At 47.2% G+C, this 18,001-nt stretch overlaps 2 protein-coding genes across 2 annotated transcripts; one reads left to right on the top strand and one right to left on the bottom strand.

Annotated features, from left to right (window-relative positions):
• Positions 1 to 13,111: 13,111 nt before the first annotated feature.
• On the bottom strand, positions 13,112 to 14,413 carry LOC4803788 (protein G12). Its single transcript, XM_001360413.4, has 2 exons — positions 13,349 to 14,413; positions 13,112 to 13,285 (listed from the first exon to the last, which is right to left on the bottom strand). Exons 1-2 carry the CDS (start codon positions 13,880 to 13,882, stop codon positions 13,172 to 13,174), a joined length of 648 nt encoding a protein of 215 aa, XP_001360450.3. The 5' UTR covers positions 13,883 to 14,413; the 3' UTR covers positions 13,112 to 13,171.
• Positions 14,414 to 14,454: 41 nt separating this feature from the next.
• On the top strand, positions 14,455 to 15,511 carry LOC6898240 (serine protease grass). The gene is made up of 3 exons (XM_002138270.3): positions 14,455 to 14,750; positions 14,808 to 14,983; positions 15,047 to 15,511. The coding sequence occupies exons 1-3, from the start codon at positions 14,494 to 14,496 to the stop codon at positions 15,448 to 15,450; spliced, it is 837 nt and encodes a 278-aa protein (XP_002138306.2). The 5' UTR covers positions 14,455 to 14,493; the 3' UTR covers positions 15,451 to 15,511.
• The last annotated feature ends 2,490 nt before the right edge of the window (positions 15,512 to 18,001 follow it).

The following is an 18,001-nucleotide window of genomic DNA, read 5'->3' as shown; positions in this document are numbered from 1 at the left end:
CTGTGCCGCGGCAGGGCATCCTCGCTCTGTCTGCGCCTGGACCCGCGATGGGGCACAACTGATTTTAATAACAGTCATCCGGTGCCGCTGTGCATAACGATGCGTGTCGTTCGGGATGGGGGCGCGCCTCAGCCACGTTATGACTTTGATTCATCCGAGGCAAGACCGAGGACGACAGACAGATGACAGTCGCCCCCCCCACTCCTACGTTCACTTCCCAAGAATTTGCATACAAATGGGCGTTGGTCTTTGACGCGCAAGTTCACTGGCAATTTGCTTTTAAAACGTATTCTAATTGCCACCAAATGGAGCATCCGCAGGTGGCAGTGGCACGGCGGGAGGTGGCACCCCTGCCGCTTAATCCTTCCGCACTTGGGCCAAAACGGGTTAAGCGGACTTCAATCGCCAGCCAAATCCACAAAAGCGTTTCCATCCACTTGATCCGTGGATTCCTGGAACCCTGGATCCATGGCAGCGTCCCCCGTTCGTTGTCGGCGGCAGTAATAAAACTTTATTGAATTGTATTGATTTTAAAATTATTACCATTCAGGCGGAAGTAATGCAATGTATCTGTGCACGTGTGTGTGTGTGAGTGTGCGTGCGAGAGCGCTCAAGTGAATTCTAGCAACGGCTGTTGGAATTTCACAAACAACAACATTTTCATTATTGTGTGCAGAAATAAAAGAAAAACCGAGCACAACAAAGGGAGCACATCCAAAGTGGGTGAAGGGGGTGGGGGGGGAGGGATGCTACCCTTGTTGTGTGATTTTGCAAAAGGGGTGCCCATCCGCCGACGCAGTGCTTTGTCGCTGTCTCGAGTGCTTGACTTTCCATTTCGCTGCTATCGCTGAAAAGTAGGCAACGTTTTCTTTAACGCACACAACCTCCAGTCCAGGACTCCCCAGTCTGAGGAGTGTGTGTGGCTTTTAATGAAAATCCAAACGTTTATTGTAATTTGCCTCTCTTTTTCCTGTTGTGCATTATTTGAGTCTGGTGTGTGTGGCACGTGCACAAATGCAGCTAATCGAGTGTGAAAATTGCTCTGGGCTGCCCCAGGAATCGGTTCGTTCTCTCTCGCTTTAAACGGCTGCGCCTGGGCCAATGTTAAAGCTTAGTTTTTGGGCAGAGGCACATGCAAATATCTGTGGGCCACAGAAAATTGTGACAAAAGTGCATCATCAGAAAAGGTTGCCACAGCACCACCGCACCACCGCATCGCCACACCACACATTCTACAAGGATGAGCTTCTGATGCCAGCGAGAGAGCCTGCCAATTCATTTCTATTCATGTTATGCAATTCAATTGTGCAACTTTGGCCTGGGTCCCAGCCCCAAACCAGCGAACAGCCCGTGTCCGTGTCCGTGTCCGTGTCCCCGTCCGGCTGTTAAGCTTTCCTTTGCCTTCGTCTGCGGCGGCAGCTTCAGTTCCAGAAGCTGCTCTCACCGCAGTGTCCTTTCCCGCTTATGCATATGCACACCAGACCCGGTCCGGTTTCCTGATGGCTCCTGCTGCTTTTTTTGCACCTGCTGGCTGCTGGCTGCTGGATACTGGCTGCTGTACCGGGTACAGATGGCACTTCCATGGCTCTGTGGTTTAGCTACTGATTCTCTCAGTCCTGCAGCTGCCCTGTGGCCAAATTTCTGGGGTGTTCTCTTGCCACAGCCACCTCCTTTTGGTAGCCATTCATACCAGTGCCCCGGCCGGCTCCACCACCCGTGTGGGGGCACTCCAGAATCCAGCACTTGCGGTTGAGTTGATCTAACCGCCTGTCCGGGCAAGCCATAATTATGCAATTTCTTGTCAACATGCTCTGGACGGGAAATGCACAAAGTGCCACTGCCTCCTTCATATCGTTTACTCCCATATGGATAGATGTCCTTGCGGATGTGTGTGTGTGGCTAAAACAAAGACTCAAATGTTTCAGCTTCTTGAAATTGGCAGACATTTATAGGCAATTATGCCTCTCTTTCTCTCTCTCTGTGCCCACTTTTTGTGGGTGGCTAAGTGGTCAAAGGCCTAGGCCATGACATAAATTATTCATGGCTGCATTTTGGGCCCAATCAGATGGCTAATTTGCCATGCGTTAGACCAAAACAAGATGATGCCTCAACGAGTCTTCCGTGTTTCGGGCCAAACATTGTAAGACTTTCCCACTCTTTGTGCCCAGACACTCTGCCATCTAGGACTGCCATTGAGGAGCCATGTTAAGTCTGTGCGGGAGAGTGTCTTATCTACTTCCTGCTGGAGATGTTTATGATGCCAATACCACTGATTATCAACTCCGCAGCCAGATGAAGATTCAGACTCATCCGAGCCGAAGAGGGAGCCAGAAGTGGCATCCAAGAAAACGAAAAGTTATTGCAATGCGTTCTCGTTGCCTCCGACGAGAAGTTCTCATGACAACGACAACGCAGGCGACAAAGGACAACGCACAGCTTTGCTCCCTGGCAAGGGTAATGCCATTGGCCACAGATTATGATTGAGTTTGTTGCACACACACACGCACACACGCACACATCAGAGGGAGACAGAGAGAGACAGAGAGAGAGCATGTAAAATGGCGTCATTTGTTTCCCCCTGCAATCTCATGGCAGCGACATGCAAAATTATGGCTTGGAAACGCTGCAGCGGCGGAGGAGGAGCAGCAGCGTGTGGCAGGTTCTTGTGTTGTCGTCAGGCCATAACGCGCATCATTATTAGGCGAAAATTATTATGGCACCCGTTGCTGGTATACCCCCTAAGCCATGCCCCTTCGCCGCCGCTCAAGTTTTGATGGGATAACGACTTTTGGTGCGGTGGCAGCGAGATACTCGCACAAATGCAAATCTCATCCGTTGGATTTATGACACGCATAATTTTTATAGTGTTTGAACTGCTATTCCCCCCCACTCTATCCCCCTCTAAATTTCCAGCACATGGCCTCGCATTTTGCTGGCACTGATGAGGGAGGGTGGGGGTGTCCTTAAGATCCTTAAGATTTTGTACATTTGCAAATTTTGCATTTTCTCAATGCGTCTTAATGGCATCATAAACAGGGAGATGCCTCAGGCAGATACATAACTGTATTTGTATCTTCAGAATGGGTGGCTCCAAGACGGGCTTTGATGGGTGGGGGGGCAGACACGATGTGTTCCAGTGGGCTGCCAAATACATGTATTTATGCCTCGCCCTGAGGCCTCCTGATTGCCACAGCCAGTGCACTCTTGTTGCACCTGCATTTGCCGTTTAGCTGCTTATTAGGACGCCTCCCTGTCCCGCAGGCAAACCACACGACATGACACCAAATTATGTATTGCGGTCCGAGCGGCATGGAAATGGAGAACAGGCGACGGAGGAAGGTGTTCGAAAGGTAATTATATTCGATAAAACACCAATGCCCACGCTTCCGGCCTCCTGGGGAGCCACCACTCGAAAAGACGACAGCTCCGTCTCCGGAGTGACGCAGCAGCAGCAGCAGCCGCCGCTCCAGACACCGATTGAAGGGGCAGGCATTTTCACGGCCAGCTAATAAGCTAACAGCGGCATAATGGCCTGTTTCCTGCATGAATTGCCAATTATAGTGGCACCACCCGAATAAAAAAAGCAACAAAAAGTGCACTGTCAGGCGGCGAATGGAAATGGGATTGGGGTCTCGACACGACCTCTCGGGACGGGACTCTGTGTATGGCTGGCGTGCCGCTGTGATTGATGATGATCGGGATACGGGAGTGAGCGAATGCGTGTCTGGGTCTGGGTCTGTGTCAGCGTCCCGGATACAGTGTGTGTGCTTTGGCCCAGAAAATAGAACAATTGCCATATCAATGATGTTGCCACACAAAAATCCACTCAATAGCGGGACTTGTTTAAGGATACACCAACTGTAGATTGCATCTCTTTAGAGGAAATCAATGCGTGCACGAATCAGGCGGAATTTAACGCGGGTTTCTATTTAAAAACACTACAATTATAGCGAGCAAAAATCAATCTTCGAAAATCATAGTGCAGATTTCGATTTATGTTCAGCTATCAAGAAAGCATTATGTTGTGCCCAATATTCCCCAATATTCATAGATAATAGACTCTCATTGCTTGTTTTTTGCACTACCCACTGTATCACCCTGTAACATAATATATATGTACATATATACAGGGTGTCCTTGTATGCCAGAGGCAGAGGGGCCGCGTTTCTTTTTCTTGCATTTTGCAAGTTGTGTCTCCCTCTCTCTTGAAAACTCTCTCAGTTCAAGCAATACCCGACTAGCATTGCTTTTTGATCTCGCTCTCTCTCTCACTCTTAAATACAAAATCACCGCGTCACACTCGGCTGAGACGACTCTCTCTCCCGCTCGCCAGCCTCGCTCTCAGCAAAAATGCGAACTGAAAGCATAACAGACAGACATACATAAAGCTACTACGTAGTTTCTGTTCATTCGTATAAATCTCCGACATGTACATACATACATATGTACATACACACCATATTCCTCCCTCTTAATGGAAGCTAACATGAACACAGTTGCAGATCGACGGGACTTTCTACAAGCCAAACTAATAAAAAACCTCTATTTTCCAAACCACTCACCATTTCACAAAATCTCAAAGTCCCTCCAAAACAGAATCCACTTTAAAAACAAAATACCTTCAGCAATAACTCACTCACTACAACAAAAAACAAAACATAGGCCTTCTCGTAAAACCCGAGATAAAAACTAAGCTACCTTTCTGGAAATTCCAACCAAATACCATCAATACCGAACTACACACGACTCAATATACCAACAACACTTTCTTACTATCAAAAACCAATTTAATGATCACTCCTTTCTGTTTACGGATGGATCAAAAACCATAAGTGCCACATCATTTGCAATCACAACGCAAACAAACACCTTAAAGTGGGCTTACTACAAAATTGTTAATCAATTTACTCTGCCGAAATCATAGCCATATTCGATTGTTAACTCTATGCGCGGGAAATATATGATATATTCAGACGCTCTATCCTCTCTTCAAGCCATAGGCAACCCTGATAACTTCAACTATTATGAATCTAAAATTAGATCTCTTCTACTGCAACTACATCCAAAAATAAAACTACTCTGGATCCGAGGTCATAAAAACATAAAAGGAAATTAACTAGCAGACCAAAAAGCGAAATCAGCTTCAATAATGCCTCTTACATACATACACACACAATAACAATATAGCAGACATTAAACAAACACCTCAAGACAAAAATGCTTAAAGACAAACTTATAAAACTCGACCAAACATCGAACTGGTATCAATTTATCAACCCCACCAAATAACAGCCGACAAATTCACCAAAAGACTAGACCAAAACACCACATCAAGGATAAAACAAACAAAGATAATTAGACTAAGACTAGGACATACAAGAATAACTCACCAACATTACCTAGATCCTACCAAAATTAATACTTGTACGCATTGCCTGAATAACGTTCCAGTAACTATAGAACACCTACTCAAAGACTGCCCATACTCACAACTCACAGACATATGTACGTTTCAAAATCTTCGCTAACAATAATCCGCTCTCTAAACCAACTAAAACTGAAATCGACCTAATCATAAACTATCTAAAAGAAACTAATTTATATCCATTAATCTAATTCTAATATAAAACCCATGTAATAATCTCGCATATAATAAATATAAAATAATAAGAATAATGTAACATAATATCATTAAATAAGCTAGGTTAATAGTTTTAACTCTAACCTCGTTGTATATAAATAAATAAATAAATATTTCTCCCTCGCGGCAGCAGCTTATCCTATGCAGCTCTTGCTGGCATTAAGGTAAGCCTGCCCTTGATTTAAGTCTTGATCTGGCAACCAAGCACCCGACTACCGTCTTAGAAGAGATCTTCAATCCGACACAGTCCATCGACACCGTCTTGAATCGATATAATCCTCTATAGCTATCAAATCCGTACACCTTTTGCCACTATTCGATAAGCTATAAGCCCTCGCAATAAACCATACCAGAGCCCACTAATCGTCGACTTTTAAATAAAATGAATGGCAACACACGCTGCTGAAGACGCTCAGAGCATAATAGTCTCAAACATATTTGAAATGCTACAGATTTGTGTTTATATTTCGTTCGGATATGAGGCTTAAATCTGTACTTATTACATTAATTTTTGTTCCGTTAAAATCTGAGAGCTAAGCGGATTTAAAACTATTTTCTACAAAATGTCGATTAAATTGTTGTAAATTACTAATAACTTGTTGACTGGCAACTAATTGACTAATATCCTGCTGCCAGGAAACGGTACGAATATCCCCGTGGCAGTACATGGAAATGCTCTAATAGGACAATGAAAAGTTGTCCCAAATAACCGATCGAATTGAATTAGTTGCAGGCTAAAAGCGGATACTCGTATAAGCACGCACAATTATTGTATTGCGGCTCGCTGGTCCCGGACAGAGAACACTCTGCCCGCAGGCAAATCCAGTAAAATCCATTTAACAGCCCCCCCACACCACCCCCCACCCCACTGGCCGCAGTGTTAATGATTACCGCTTATCTGTTTCTGTTTCTGTTTCTGCTTCTGCTGCTGTTTGGCACCGCCCACTACACGTTGGTGTTATTTATTAATTACAAGGTTTTAAATTAATTACACAGCTTAAAATATTAACAACGCTCACAGGTCTGCCGCCATCAGGGAGAGAGTGGCGGTCGAGTACTTTCTCCCGGGGCTGGGCGGAAGCATCTTTTGTGGCAGATTGATTTGGACTGAGGTTTTTTGGTGGGGTAAGCATAAATCAGCAAAGCAGACTCCAAAAACAAGAAGAAATTTCGGTTTTTGGGAACCGAAGCTCTAGATACACTTGGCATATCCATCTTCAACTTCTGTTTTCACATCAAGATATTTCCCCAAAGCTCCTTAATATATTATACAGGCTGTTCCTGCTTTCCTCATTTTCCCGAGTCCATAAAATGGTTTCAAAAAGATATTTAGAGCGTATATTTCGGCAGAAGAGCCGCCATAGGGCACATTTTCCCTATTAGCCACCTCTCTCCTCATTTCTCCCCCTCCACTCCCCCTTGTCCATACACTTGCCAACGCTTGAAACTGTCAAATTTGCTGTGTGATTTGCGAGTAAATAATAAACATGTTTAGCGAATAAATTCATCAGAAAACTAGCGCGGGGTAGGGCCGACAGCTCTAACGAGGAGCCAACACATACTCGACCCGCACCGCCCCCCGCTCCCCCCTGGCACCACCTGGCGAATGTAAACAAACGGGAAACGACGACAGCACACGCAGGGGGGCCTTGGCGCTGCTGGGGGCTGGAAGGGTGGCCATAACAAACAGAACTAACGAAGAGTTGACTTCTGGCGTCACCTAAAATGCAGCGATTCCCTCAATCTTTCGCTTTCTCTTTCGCTTGTTTTTTGTTTTGCGGGAATAAATACTACTTTTGATTGTGTTTCATTTCGCTATGGGTTTTAGCAAAAGTTCAACAGAATTGTGGCAATCTCTGGTGTACTCTCTATAGAGGAAGCGTGAGGATAGTCCCAGAAATACCATCCAAAAGTAAGTCTTTTCATTAAATATCGAGTGAGACTTTGAAACAATTTCTATATTTAAGTGTATTTCATGCTTCGATCTACTGGTTTTCCCTCATTCATTGTCCCTCCACTCCATCTTTAGCAGCTACTTTCCCCTTTGGTAGTGTTTTTTTTTGCTGATGATAATTTTTTCTCTTGTTGATTTCATGGGCTACCTTTTATCCGGTCTCCGGTCTCCGTCCGTTTGGCAGCTCTTTTTTTGTATGGTCTGCTGTATGGTCGGTGGCCTACAGATTGAGCGCTTAATTTGTTAAGCTCGAAAAGTAGAAACACAAACAAATCAGAATATCTCTGACCAAAAGTCAAGGTGTGTTCGCTTTGCCCAGCCCACCCCACACCCCACACCGCCCCCCATGAATGCTCCAGCAGATGTACACACACACACTCGTGGATGTGTGGGGGCGAGTGTGTTTCTGTGTATGTTTTGGGGTTTCGAGGGCTTTGCGGGTGCCCAAGTGCCCAAGTGGTTGCTGCATCTGTCTATCAGAGGCGCTCCTTCAATCAAACGCCGGTGGAGGGGGGAAAAGGACCGATGGTGTGCCTCCATGTAGCAATGAAATTTGTGTGTGGCTGACATCGGAGCACGCTGTTTGTTCGTTACGTTTTTAGCCATTTCGAATCCTTTTTGGCCTTGGCCGAACATCCGACGGGCTCTTGGCCTTTTCCCTGCCTTTTAGTTGCTCTATTTTTGGCTTTTGATGTGCAGGAAGCTCATCATCAAAGGACCCCGTGATAATTGTGCATGTATAGGTGCGCCTCTCCCCTCTCTCCCCTGTCTGTGTGTGTGTGTGTTGGTTTTTTTTTCTCCCATTTATGCCACCTGCATGTCGCATTTTTTCCTGCTATTCCTTTTTTTTCCCCCTTTTGCTGTTTGCACTTGACTTTTTCTGTGGGTGCCTGTGAGTGTGTGTGTGTTGTGTCTTCCATTGCCTTTTGGCAGTGACTGTATTCCTCTCCACCATCCCCATATTGTTCTGCTGTTTACAGTTGACAAATATTGACCCGCATTGATTGTCGTTTTTCCGCTTTTAAATTACTGCCTGAATAACCAGCGCCTATGATGAGAGGATGGGAGTGGAATTCCTCAAGGTTTTCACTTTCTCCAGAGCACAATGGAGTGGGGGGGGGGGGCTACGACAAGTAGCCTGCATATGAATCACATAACCAAGCGGCTCTTTATGAACACACTCTCAAAATACTACTTTCAAGCCTTTGAATGAACCAAACCCCTGGCTGAAAAGCCTTGCCAATCACCGACTGCTCTTGGCCTCCATTGCCTCGTTTAACGGCCAGTCATGACTGGCAGTCGCAAATGGTGCCACAATATTTAGCCATTTTTATGTGCGACTACAATTTCTGTTGATTTTATATTTGGCGTCATCGTTAAAATGGCTTTTATTATTTCCGTTTTCGGGGCAGTGTTATTAATGTTCTTGTTCTGCTTTTGACTTTACTTCCGATCCACACACACACACACCCACACACACACACACACACACACACACCAGACATACTCGTACATGTGGCAACAATTTATATTTTTCAATTAAGCAGCAAAAATTGTACGCTTTGTTTCGCACAACTGCAATAAATTTCCACTACCCCCCGGTTCAGCGCCACCCCCTTTGGTGGCTTCCGGTTTCAGTTCATTTGGCCGCATATTCGGCGGCGAGGTATTCCGATACTGCTGCCACCCGCTGCTCCGTTATGGTTCAATTTCGTTGCACATGCGTGTAATTGATGGCCAGCCTTCGGGCAGGACATGCCTTGCAGGTTGCTCCAGCATTTATGTAGCTGTCGGTTGGCTTTTCGATGGCCCGATTAGATATGGGATCTCCCCAGGCAGGGCCTAAATAAGCAGAGATATCTGTGGAAGGGCTTCATTTACACTGGATGTAGGGGCAAAGCACACCTTTGTTATTGATTAAGCCCCAAAATACACATTTAATGAATCCAGAATCAACCCCCTTGGATATGCAAACAGATCCCCTTCCTCAGATCGTATCCCAGCCCCCAACACACATGCCTTGAACAGCTCCCCCTCGTTGGACGCCGACAAAGAGCTCGTTTAGCACAACGTTCCGTTCCGCTTGCCCGTTTGGCACAATCAGCAAACGGTTTAGCTGTAAAACTAATTGCATTACATCAATTTTTCTGTTAAAAGTCAATAACCAATCAACAGAGCCCCAAAGCCGGGCAGGGATACGACCCTTGGCTGGCCAACGGAATGAAGCGCGGGTCAAAGTTTGAAAACGTGCAGTTAAATGCACACAGACACGCACACACGCACACACCATACGAGAGCGAGAGAGAGGGAGAGGGAGAGACGGCGGTCAATTTAATGGCAGCATTGTGGGGGCATTGAGGGGCATTGGATGTGGCGCTGTAGCGACGAAATAATGACAGGAGTAATCACATTAGCCCCCCTCCCACGCCCAACAAAATACTTGTACACCAGAAACAGGGCTGCCAGAGTTGCCAAAAGATTCGATTAAAAATCGAGCCGATTTGCAGATTATCCTTGGCCAAACAGGGTTACCAACACTCGCAATGATTGATAAAATCATGGAGCAATCGATGAGTGAATAGCCAGCCCTGGAAATGACTGCAACCCTTCCCCTCCCCAAAAAAATACGCTGCCCCAATGACGTGTTCATGCACACACACACACACACACAAACAGAACTTCTGATGGCGGAGGTGGCGCCAAATGCTGACAGGGCACACAGAGATAGATAGAGACAGAGAGAGAGGGTGATGAGGAGATGGGGAGAGGCAGAGAGACAGATTGACCAGAGACGACGAACGGAACGTTAAATCGTTAATTGATTACGGGACAACATTGATTGTTGTTGTGTTTGTTGTTGTTGATTTTTGCCTCCCTCTCACTCACTCTATTTCCCCCCCTTCGATCTGGTAGCCATCCGTCCCTGGACCTGGACTCCTTCCAGTGGAATAGCAGCGCTCTAATGAGTACGAGAAGCAAGTACGGATTACAAGGCATCTCTGAATGATACCAGAATATGGCCTGCAGCAGGAGCAGCAGCAGCAACTGGCATTTTAAAACTAATTGTTAAGCAAGCAGTCATCCCGTGTCCGCCTCCCAAACGCTGGAGAGCCGATCCATCCATCTATGGCGGCAGAGGAGCATCCATGTCACGTACGCACAAACCGCAAATACAGACAATCTGGTCGAAATATAACCAGCAAAAGCAAAGGAGGAGCGAAAGGCTAAATGTACCAGAGACGGAGTGGGAGAGGGGAAACGAGTGCCGGCTGAAGGAGTGAAGAAAACAGCCAAAGGCAGCAGCAGCAGCAGCAACTTTGAAATAGAGAAGAGCTCTAGAGTTCTGGGTCCCTGAGTTCTGTAACCGATATTGCAGTTAAGGCGGTAACGAGTCTGCAACCGAATAGAACCGAAAAAAGGACAAAAGAGGGCACCTATAAGGGACAATCCAACATGGAGATACCCAGCGATTGAGCAGCATCTCTAGGAGTGGTAGAATTGGAGTAGGAATTTCATGGAACAGCGATGATGGAAGGCCACAGCAATGTGCTTACCCTTGTCCTTCTACAAGAATGCAGGGTACCAAAAAGAATGGATGGACTACTCGTACTGCTGCCACTCAAAATTCAGGCCACCCCCAGCCCACAAAAAAAGCAAAGAAATGGCCAAAGGGCTCGGTGCTGGGCCAAGCATGAAAACAAAATACGATAGAAGGTAGGAGAGAGTGCCCGAACATGGTATCGTCTCCTGACAAGCATTTTAAGCAGCAATTATTTACTTTTACTTGATGCCAAATGACAACAACAACAGCAGCAGCAGATGGAAAACGAGTTGGCCGAAAAGCTGGAAGGGCATGGAGTTGGAATAACAAGGGCATCTGTTGTGCATGGAGCCGACAGCAGTCGGCAGCAGCCGGCAGCAGCATGGAATTCAATTTAACTATTTTGCAAAATTCATTACAGAATCCATTCGTAGCATAAATTGCCAGCAGTATGAGTCCTTACCAGCCGTAAGGAGTGGGAGTGGGAGCAGGCGTGGGAGCAGGAGTGGGAGAAATCTGAAATCTAAAGAAAAGACCCCGAAACACGAAACCTGAGCAACATTGTCTAAGTTACTAATTGATGAACTCGGTTGCACTGCCACACGCTCAGTGTGTGTGTGTGTGTGGCATGGATGTAGAACACGTGTACGACACAACTTCGTGGAGCCAAAAACTAAAACCAGGCGAAGCAGAAAGGAAGCCAGCCACCACGTTGCGCTTGTTATTTTAATTTCCGCCTAAAAGTATGCAACAAATTGAAAGGATTACACAAAACTTTATGCCACACGCTGCAGCAGCAGCAGCAGGAGCCCCAGTCAGCGGCAAGACAAATGCGACAATTTAAGCGCGCGGCAGCGCCAGCGGCAGCGGCAACAGCAACAAAAACATGCCATAAAATTAATGTCAAGCAAAATGGAGAAACAGCAAACAGTTGCATGCCACCAGCTGAGGCAACGTGTTCCCATTCGCCGCCTCTGCCGTTGCCTCTGCGGCATCAGCGTCAGCCAAAAAATTGCACCAAAATGATGTGGGTGGGGCACGGATCGGCTTGGCTTGACTCCGTCTCTATGTGGGCGTTGCAAGTGCAACAACTTTTGTTGCACATTCAGCAACAGTGACAGTGACAGCAATTTGCTTCTTTCCAAAATAAACTTGGCAACGCTTATATGGCCGCATTTTGTGGCAAATAAACCGGCGGCAAGCGCCACTGCCAGCCATAAAAACTATGTCGATGTCGACAAATTATGCTACAGAGAGCTCCAGAGCTGCAGAGCTCCAGAGATGCAGAGCTGCAGAGCACTGAATAAAATCATTCATGTTGCATGCTGCATGTGGCCGCCTCCATGGCTGGCATTTAACACGGAGACAGAGTGACTTTTCAGGCGCCACAGCGAGATAGAGGGAGAGTCCTCGCCCATATTCTCTTCAATGGGACACAGGGAGATCCAAATCAATGAGGATTTTGCGTCTTCACCCCCCCGCACACTTGCCACTGCACCACCACTCCATGCCGCACTAATGAGTGCATATTGTGCGTGTTGCCATAGAGGAATTTGCCCTCTTGCTGATTTTCCACATTGTAGAGGCACGGCACGCTCTATAGGTAAAACCTGAGGATGGTAGGGTTTTGGAGGGGGGAATCCAACGCAAGTGGGGCGGCGGATCCATCCCAGAGTATCTCTGGCTAAACATTTACTCGACCACTCGGTCAAAGGTTCGAGCAATGCCACGCTTCCATGAAAGATAATAGTATTCCACAAATCAAGTATTTTTAGTTGGAAAAAACGATAACCTTTTGATCCCAAAACATTGACTGTATTTTTCTGGGTATTCCTCCGAGTATTTCCAGGTTCTTGTCTTCTTTTCTTTTGAAAGAAAACTAGGGGAGCACTCTGAGAAGGCTGTCCATTCTTTCAGCCCTTCAGACCACCCTCAACCATCCAGCTTCGACGTATACCTCCTGGATCCAATACCCAGTGGAAAAACACTCAAAACTACGAAGAAAAACTATAATTAAAATACATTTCGATTAGATCTATGGATTCTGCGGCCCCCAGTTGATGATTTCGAACAATATTTGAAGTATCTCATCGACATTGATGTTCTTTTCGTGCAGTCTTTTCAGTGGCGCTTGCAGGTCCGCTGAATTCTGGAATGCAAAGAATTTAGTCTTTCGTTGGTCTTCGAAGGAAACACCTTTCTGAAGTCATACCCTTGCTCTGTCCACCAGAATCTTGAACTGCTTGTCCCTCAGGGCCTTGTAGAACTTGGCAAAGTCCCCGCCCTGCCGTACCTTCTGGGACATCAGGGCGTAGACCTTGGCCCGCGGCAGGGTTTGGACCGCTTCGCGTAGGAATGTGGTAAGATCGCGGTGCAGCATCATTTCTACGGGCACAGTGCGCGACAGCTGATAGGCCCGCAGTCGCTGGGGGAGGCTGTCCACGAGGCTGGTCACATCGTAGCCCGATCCGTACTCGTTGAGGTAATCGATGAGGGCTGCCACATCGGGTGCTGCACGCACCGACTGCCAGGTCTTCAGGAACTCGTCGCTGCGCACAAAACCCACTGCCTGGCGGAATCTCGGATCGAAGATATAGTATCTGGCGGCTATATAGACGATGCGTCGACGCGGCGCAATCGCCACGAAATCCCTCAGATCTCCGCGTAAATCCGCCAAAGTCGGGGCGCAACTGAAGACTACAGCCAGCAAAATTACAGCTATCGGAGCGTGGCCAAGGCAAGCCATTGTCGGGTACTTGAAGATTGACTTTGAAGCCGTCTCTGGCCGCCTGAGGCTTTTATACAGTGCCGTGTCTGGCTTTCAGTGCGGGCGGAAAGCAGGGCAGGTGCTAATTGATGGCCGAATGATCGAAAACTATTACTTTTGCTTTCACCAATGCGTTGGGAACAGTCTAGCTGCTGTTCCCAGTATTCCGCAAGGGGCAACGGGTATAAATCAAGTGATACATTCTTTTGTCTGGCCCCAAAAGCTGACTGTAATTGCTCCCCATTTGTGCATTAAAAACAATGATTGATTCCATCTCCCAACATGCTCTGGTGTCTGGCCCCAAAAATTAGAATTCTATTGCGTGATTTATGTAGTCTGAAGTAATTTACGAGTCGCCAGAGAATGCCTGACTCACCCCCAAAGAGGCAGGCCCCTATCTTGGGGGCTGTGACCTCCCCTGACCCACAAAACATTCGATTAAATTTCGTGGCCCATCTTAAAACTTAATCTAGGGTTGTTCAGTTCAAATATAAGCAAATCTCTGGTGCAAAAAAAAAACCATTGAGGAGAACAAAGGCGCCTCCATCCAGCATTCACTTTTGTTTGCTTCGAGGCTAAAGAACGCGGCGATGATGGCTCTGGTATCGCTGGTGGCTTGGCTGCTCCTTGGAGGATGTGGCAGCGTCTACGGACAGCTCCTCGAAGAGGACTGCGGTGTCGCGAGCGTTATGCAGGCCATGGTGGCCGGCGGCGAGGATGCAGCACTGGGAACCACTCCGTGGATGGCGCACCTGTACGCAAATGGACAATTCGTATGCGGCGGATCGCTCATCAATCACCGCTTCGTTCTCACCGCCGCGCACTGCATCCAAGCGGACTCGCCCATGTAGGTATTCCCCAGAGACACTGCCAAGATACATTCTGAACATTCTGTCGCCTGCAGAGCCGTGCGGTTGGGGGAGTACGATACCAGGACGGTAGAGGATTGCAGGCAGGGAGAGTGTGCCCCACCGCCCACGGATCACGCCGTCGTAGACGTCTACAGGCATGCCTTTTACACGTCGGTGGAATACTACGATATTGCTCTGCTGAAAATGCAACAGAGTGTGGCCTACACAGGTGGGAGTCCTCCTTAACTCTACTTGGTTCCCTATATAGCGAAACACCTCTCTCTTCGTTCAGCCAACATCCGACCCATCTGCATTCTGCTGGACACGACAGTGCAGCAGCGGATGGACAGCCTTCGGGAGTACACTCTCACCGGATGGGGCCTGATGTGGGGCGGACAGCGGGCCTCCGTGCTGCAGACCGTCAACTTGACCCAAATCGATCGATACACCTGCGCCCGACACGGCTTCCGCATCGATCACACGCACATCTGTGCCGGGGATTTCCGAAGACATGCCTGCGTCGGGGACTCCGGTGGCCCGCTGGGCGCCACCGTGCTGTACGATGGGCAGCCCCGTTACATTCAATTCGGGATCGTGAGCTTCGGCAGGAAGCCCTGCAATGGCGTGAGTGTCTTCACGAATGTCCTGGCCTACACGCCGTGGATACAAAGGGTTCTGCAGGTGACCCAGTCCTAAAGAAATCCATAGAAATATACAAGTAATGAGCAAATGAGCAAAATAAATCCCTTAAACAACAGCTTACTCTTTACCCAAACGTCTGGGCAGCATTAGCTTTGGGGTTTTCAGCCACAAAACAGAAATTAATCAGAAAACGGAGCATGGCATAAAAGCTAATTCCAAGAAAGTGACCTCTTGACCTCATCATCGTTCATTTAAAAGCAGCTTGCTTGAGTCACCTCTCGATTGCCGCGCGATGAAGCCCGAAGCATGCCCCGTCATTGGATCGCAGGGAAGGTTCCAAGTTCTAGAAACTCGCTGCACATTGACCTTCGGACTGTGGGTGGGATAGCTGGCATATCTGCAAAGAAATGACAGATTTATAGGCGACGGAGATCACTCATCGCCTATCGTTTGGGTTTCTAAAGCCATTTCATTGATTGTTTCATTCATTTACTAAATATTGGACTCACACAGAGATAACATATGCTTGTATCGCATTTATTCTGCCTACAGAAAGGCGAGACAGGGCGCATAAGATGCCAGGACACAGAAAACCAGGGCCCTGCCGCCATTTGAAGACCATTTCGTCGGGTTTTCTTAAGGTCCAGAGTAAATGTGGTACAACAAATGACAATCTCTGTCCTATAACCCATCTTTATGGCAGGCCAGACTACACCGTTCTGTGTGCGGCATTGAAAAGTTTTCAGAGGCAGGATGGGGCCTGGACTTACCTACACCTGCCTGACAGACTTTGCCTTTGAGGCTGTGATCTGTGCAGAAGATCGCGTGTGAAGGCCAGTCTGGGGATGGTACCCCTAGAGTGCACTACGACCTTCAGCTTGGGATTGTTAGCCATGGGGCAAGCCCTTGCTAGGGCGTGGATCGTGGATAGAAGGGGAATTCCGACTCCATTTTCTATTTCTATAAATGCTTATGTAAACAAAATCCTTTGGAAAGACGGCTATATATTTGCCCGTACAATCGGCAATGTTCCGGGGCTAGATCTTTCACTCCTTCCCCACGAAACGGCCCTTCGAGACGGAAATGGAAACGAAAGCGTTAGATGTCTGTGGGTGGCTGTGTGTGTGTGTGTGCCCAAAGATAGGCCGCCCACACAGACCATTTGGTCCAGGAGCTGCCGCACGGCGACCCGGCCACATATGATGCTGAATTGCTGCGGTTACCCGGGACATTTCCAGGCCCATTGCCGGGACCATTGGTAGCCGTGCGTAATAAGCTGCAAATACCATTTTTTGCCTACCTTTTTGGCCCCATTGTGCCCCCCCCCCCCCCCCCCCCCCCATCCGCACGGACAATGTCGTTTGAAGTTTGTTTATGATTTTCGGATGTGGAAGGCACACCAGAACTCTGACCGAAATGGTTTATACCCTAGAGGAGGGGGATTCTAAGGGCTGGATCGAGGCTTTCTATAGATGGCAGAGGGAGACAAGCCCGGGTCTTCTCTATAGTCCAGGGTATCGAAAAACTGTTGGCTAGCGCTTAGATTTAGGCTTTCCGCTGCTATTGTTGTTGTTTCGTTGCGTATTAGCAGAGATTTATGCATTTAGGAAATTAAACATCCTGCAAAAGCGCGGGCATTTTTAAAGGTTGCTCTTAAAGGTGTGTGGTTGGAAGGTGTAGCATACAACGTACAGGGTCGAGGAGCTGATGATAAGTAAACGGGAGTAGGAAGTACGCGCTGGCTTCGGCTTTTGTCTCTGGTCGGCGGGGTGTGGGCATGGAGGAAATTTTACTACCCATTTATAGCTCTGGCAAATGGTCGAGATAAGAATTTATAAAAAAAATCGCGTACGAGTAGGGAAAGGATACTAGGAAACGGGATACAGGGGGGTCAAAGGGACAGATCAGCATGTACACGTGAACGAAGAAGATCACCGGTCAGATCTTTGTCGGCTGCGGTATCGCCCATTGGCGAGAACGCCCACCCTACCATGATCCTTCAGGGCCACCTATTAATCGTCAGGATCCCTCCAACAAAGACTGCGGTGGGTCACATCTCCGTTTTTCGAGGTTGCATGGTTCCGATATAATCTATTTAGCCACGGTTCATTTCCAAAACTACTTTATTTAAACAATCCAGAATTCTTCATTTAAATTCCTATAAAACCTAACGCTAATAGAACCTAGTCCCTAATATAAGCCTGCTATTCGGTATCGTCTTACATTTATAGGGTATTACTAGTATTAAGAGTATCATAGGGGCGAGGTAGCGTATAAGGTTCTTAAATCTATAAAAATGATTAGTAGTATGTATAGATAAAGGCAAGAAATAGGTACGTGTTCATCATATGAACAAGGAAACGTCATATGTCATTACGGTACTTGGGCAGTGCCAAAACCAGACAAAAATCGGGTATATGGAAAGTCGTTTAAAGGCATGAGTACTACGTGTGTAAAACCGTGATCATGGTTGAAGACCAACGAATAGTTACCGCACATTCATTCTTTTCAGATTGCTTACTTGTTTTTTTTTTTTCTCTTATAATCACTTACGAGACGATTAATAACTTTGACTCCCACGCAGAAAGATCTTTCGTTGTGTGTT

Source organism: Drosophila pseudoobscura, chromosome 3 (genome assembly GCF_009870125.1).
Source record: "Drosophila pseudoobscura strain MV-25-SWS-2005 chromosome 3, UCI_Dpse_MV25, whole genome shotgun sequence".
Taxonomy (NCBI): domain Eukaryota; kingdom Metazoa; phylum Arthropoda; class Insecta; order Diptera; family Drosophilidae; genus Drosophila; species Drosophila pseudoobscura.
This window is presented reverse-complemented; position numbering and strand designations above follow the sequence as displayed.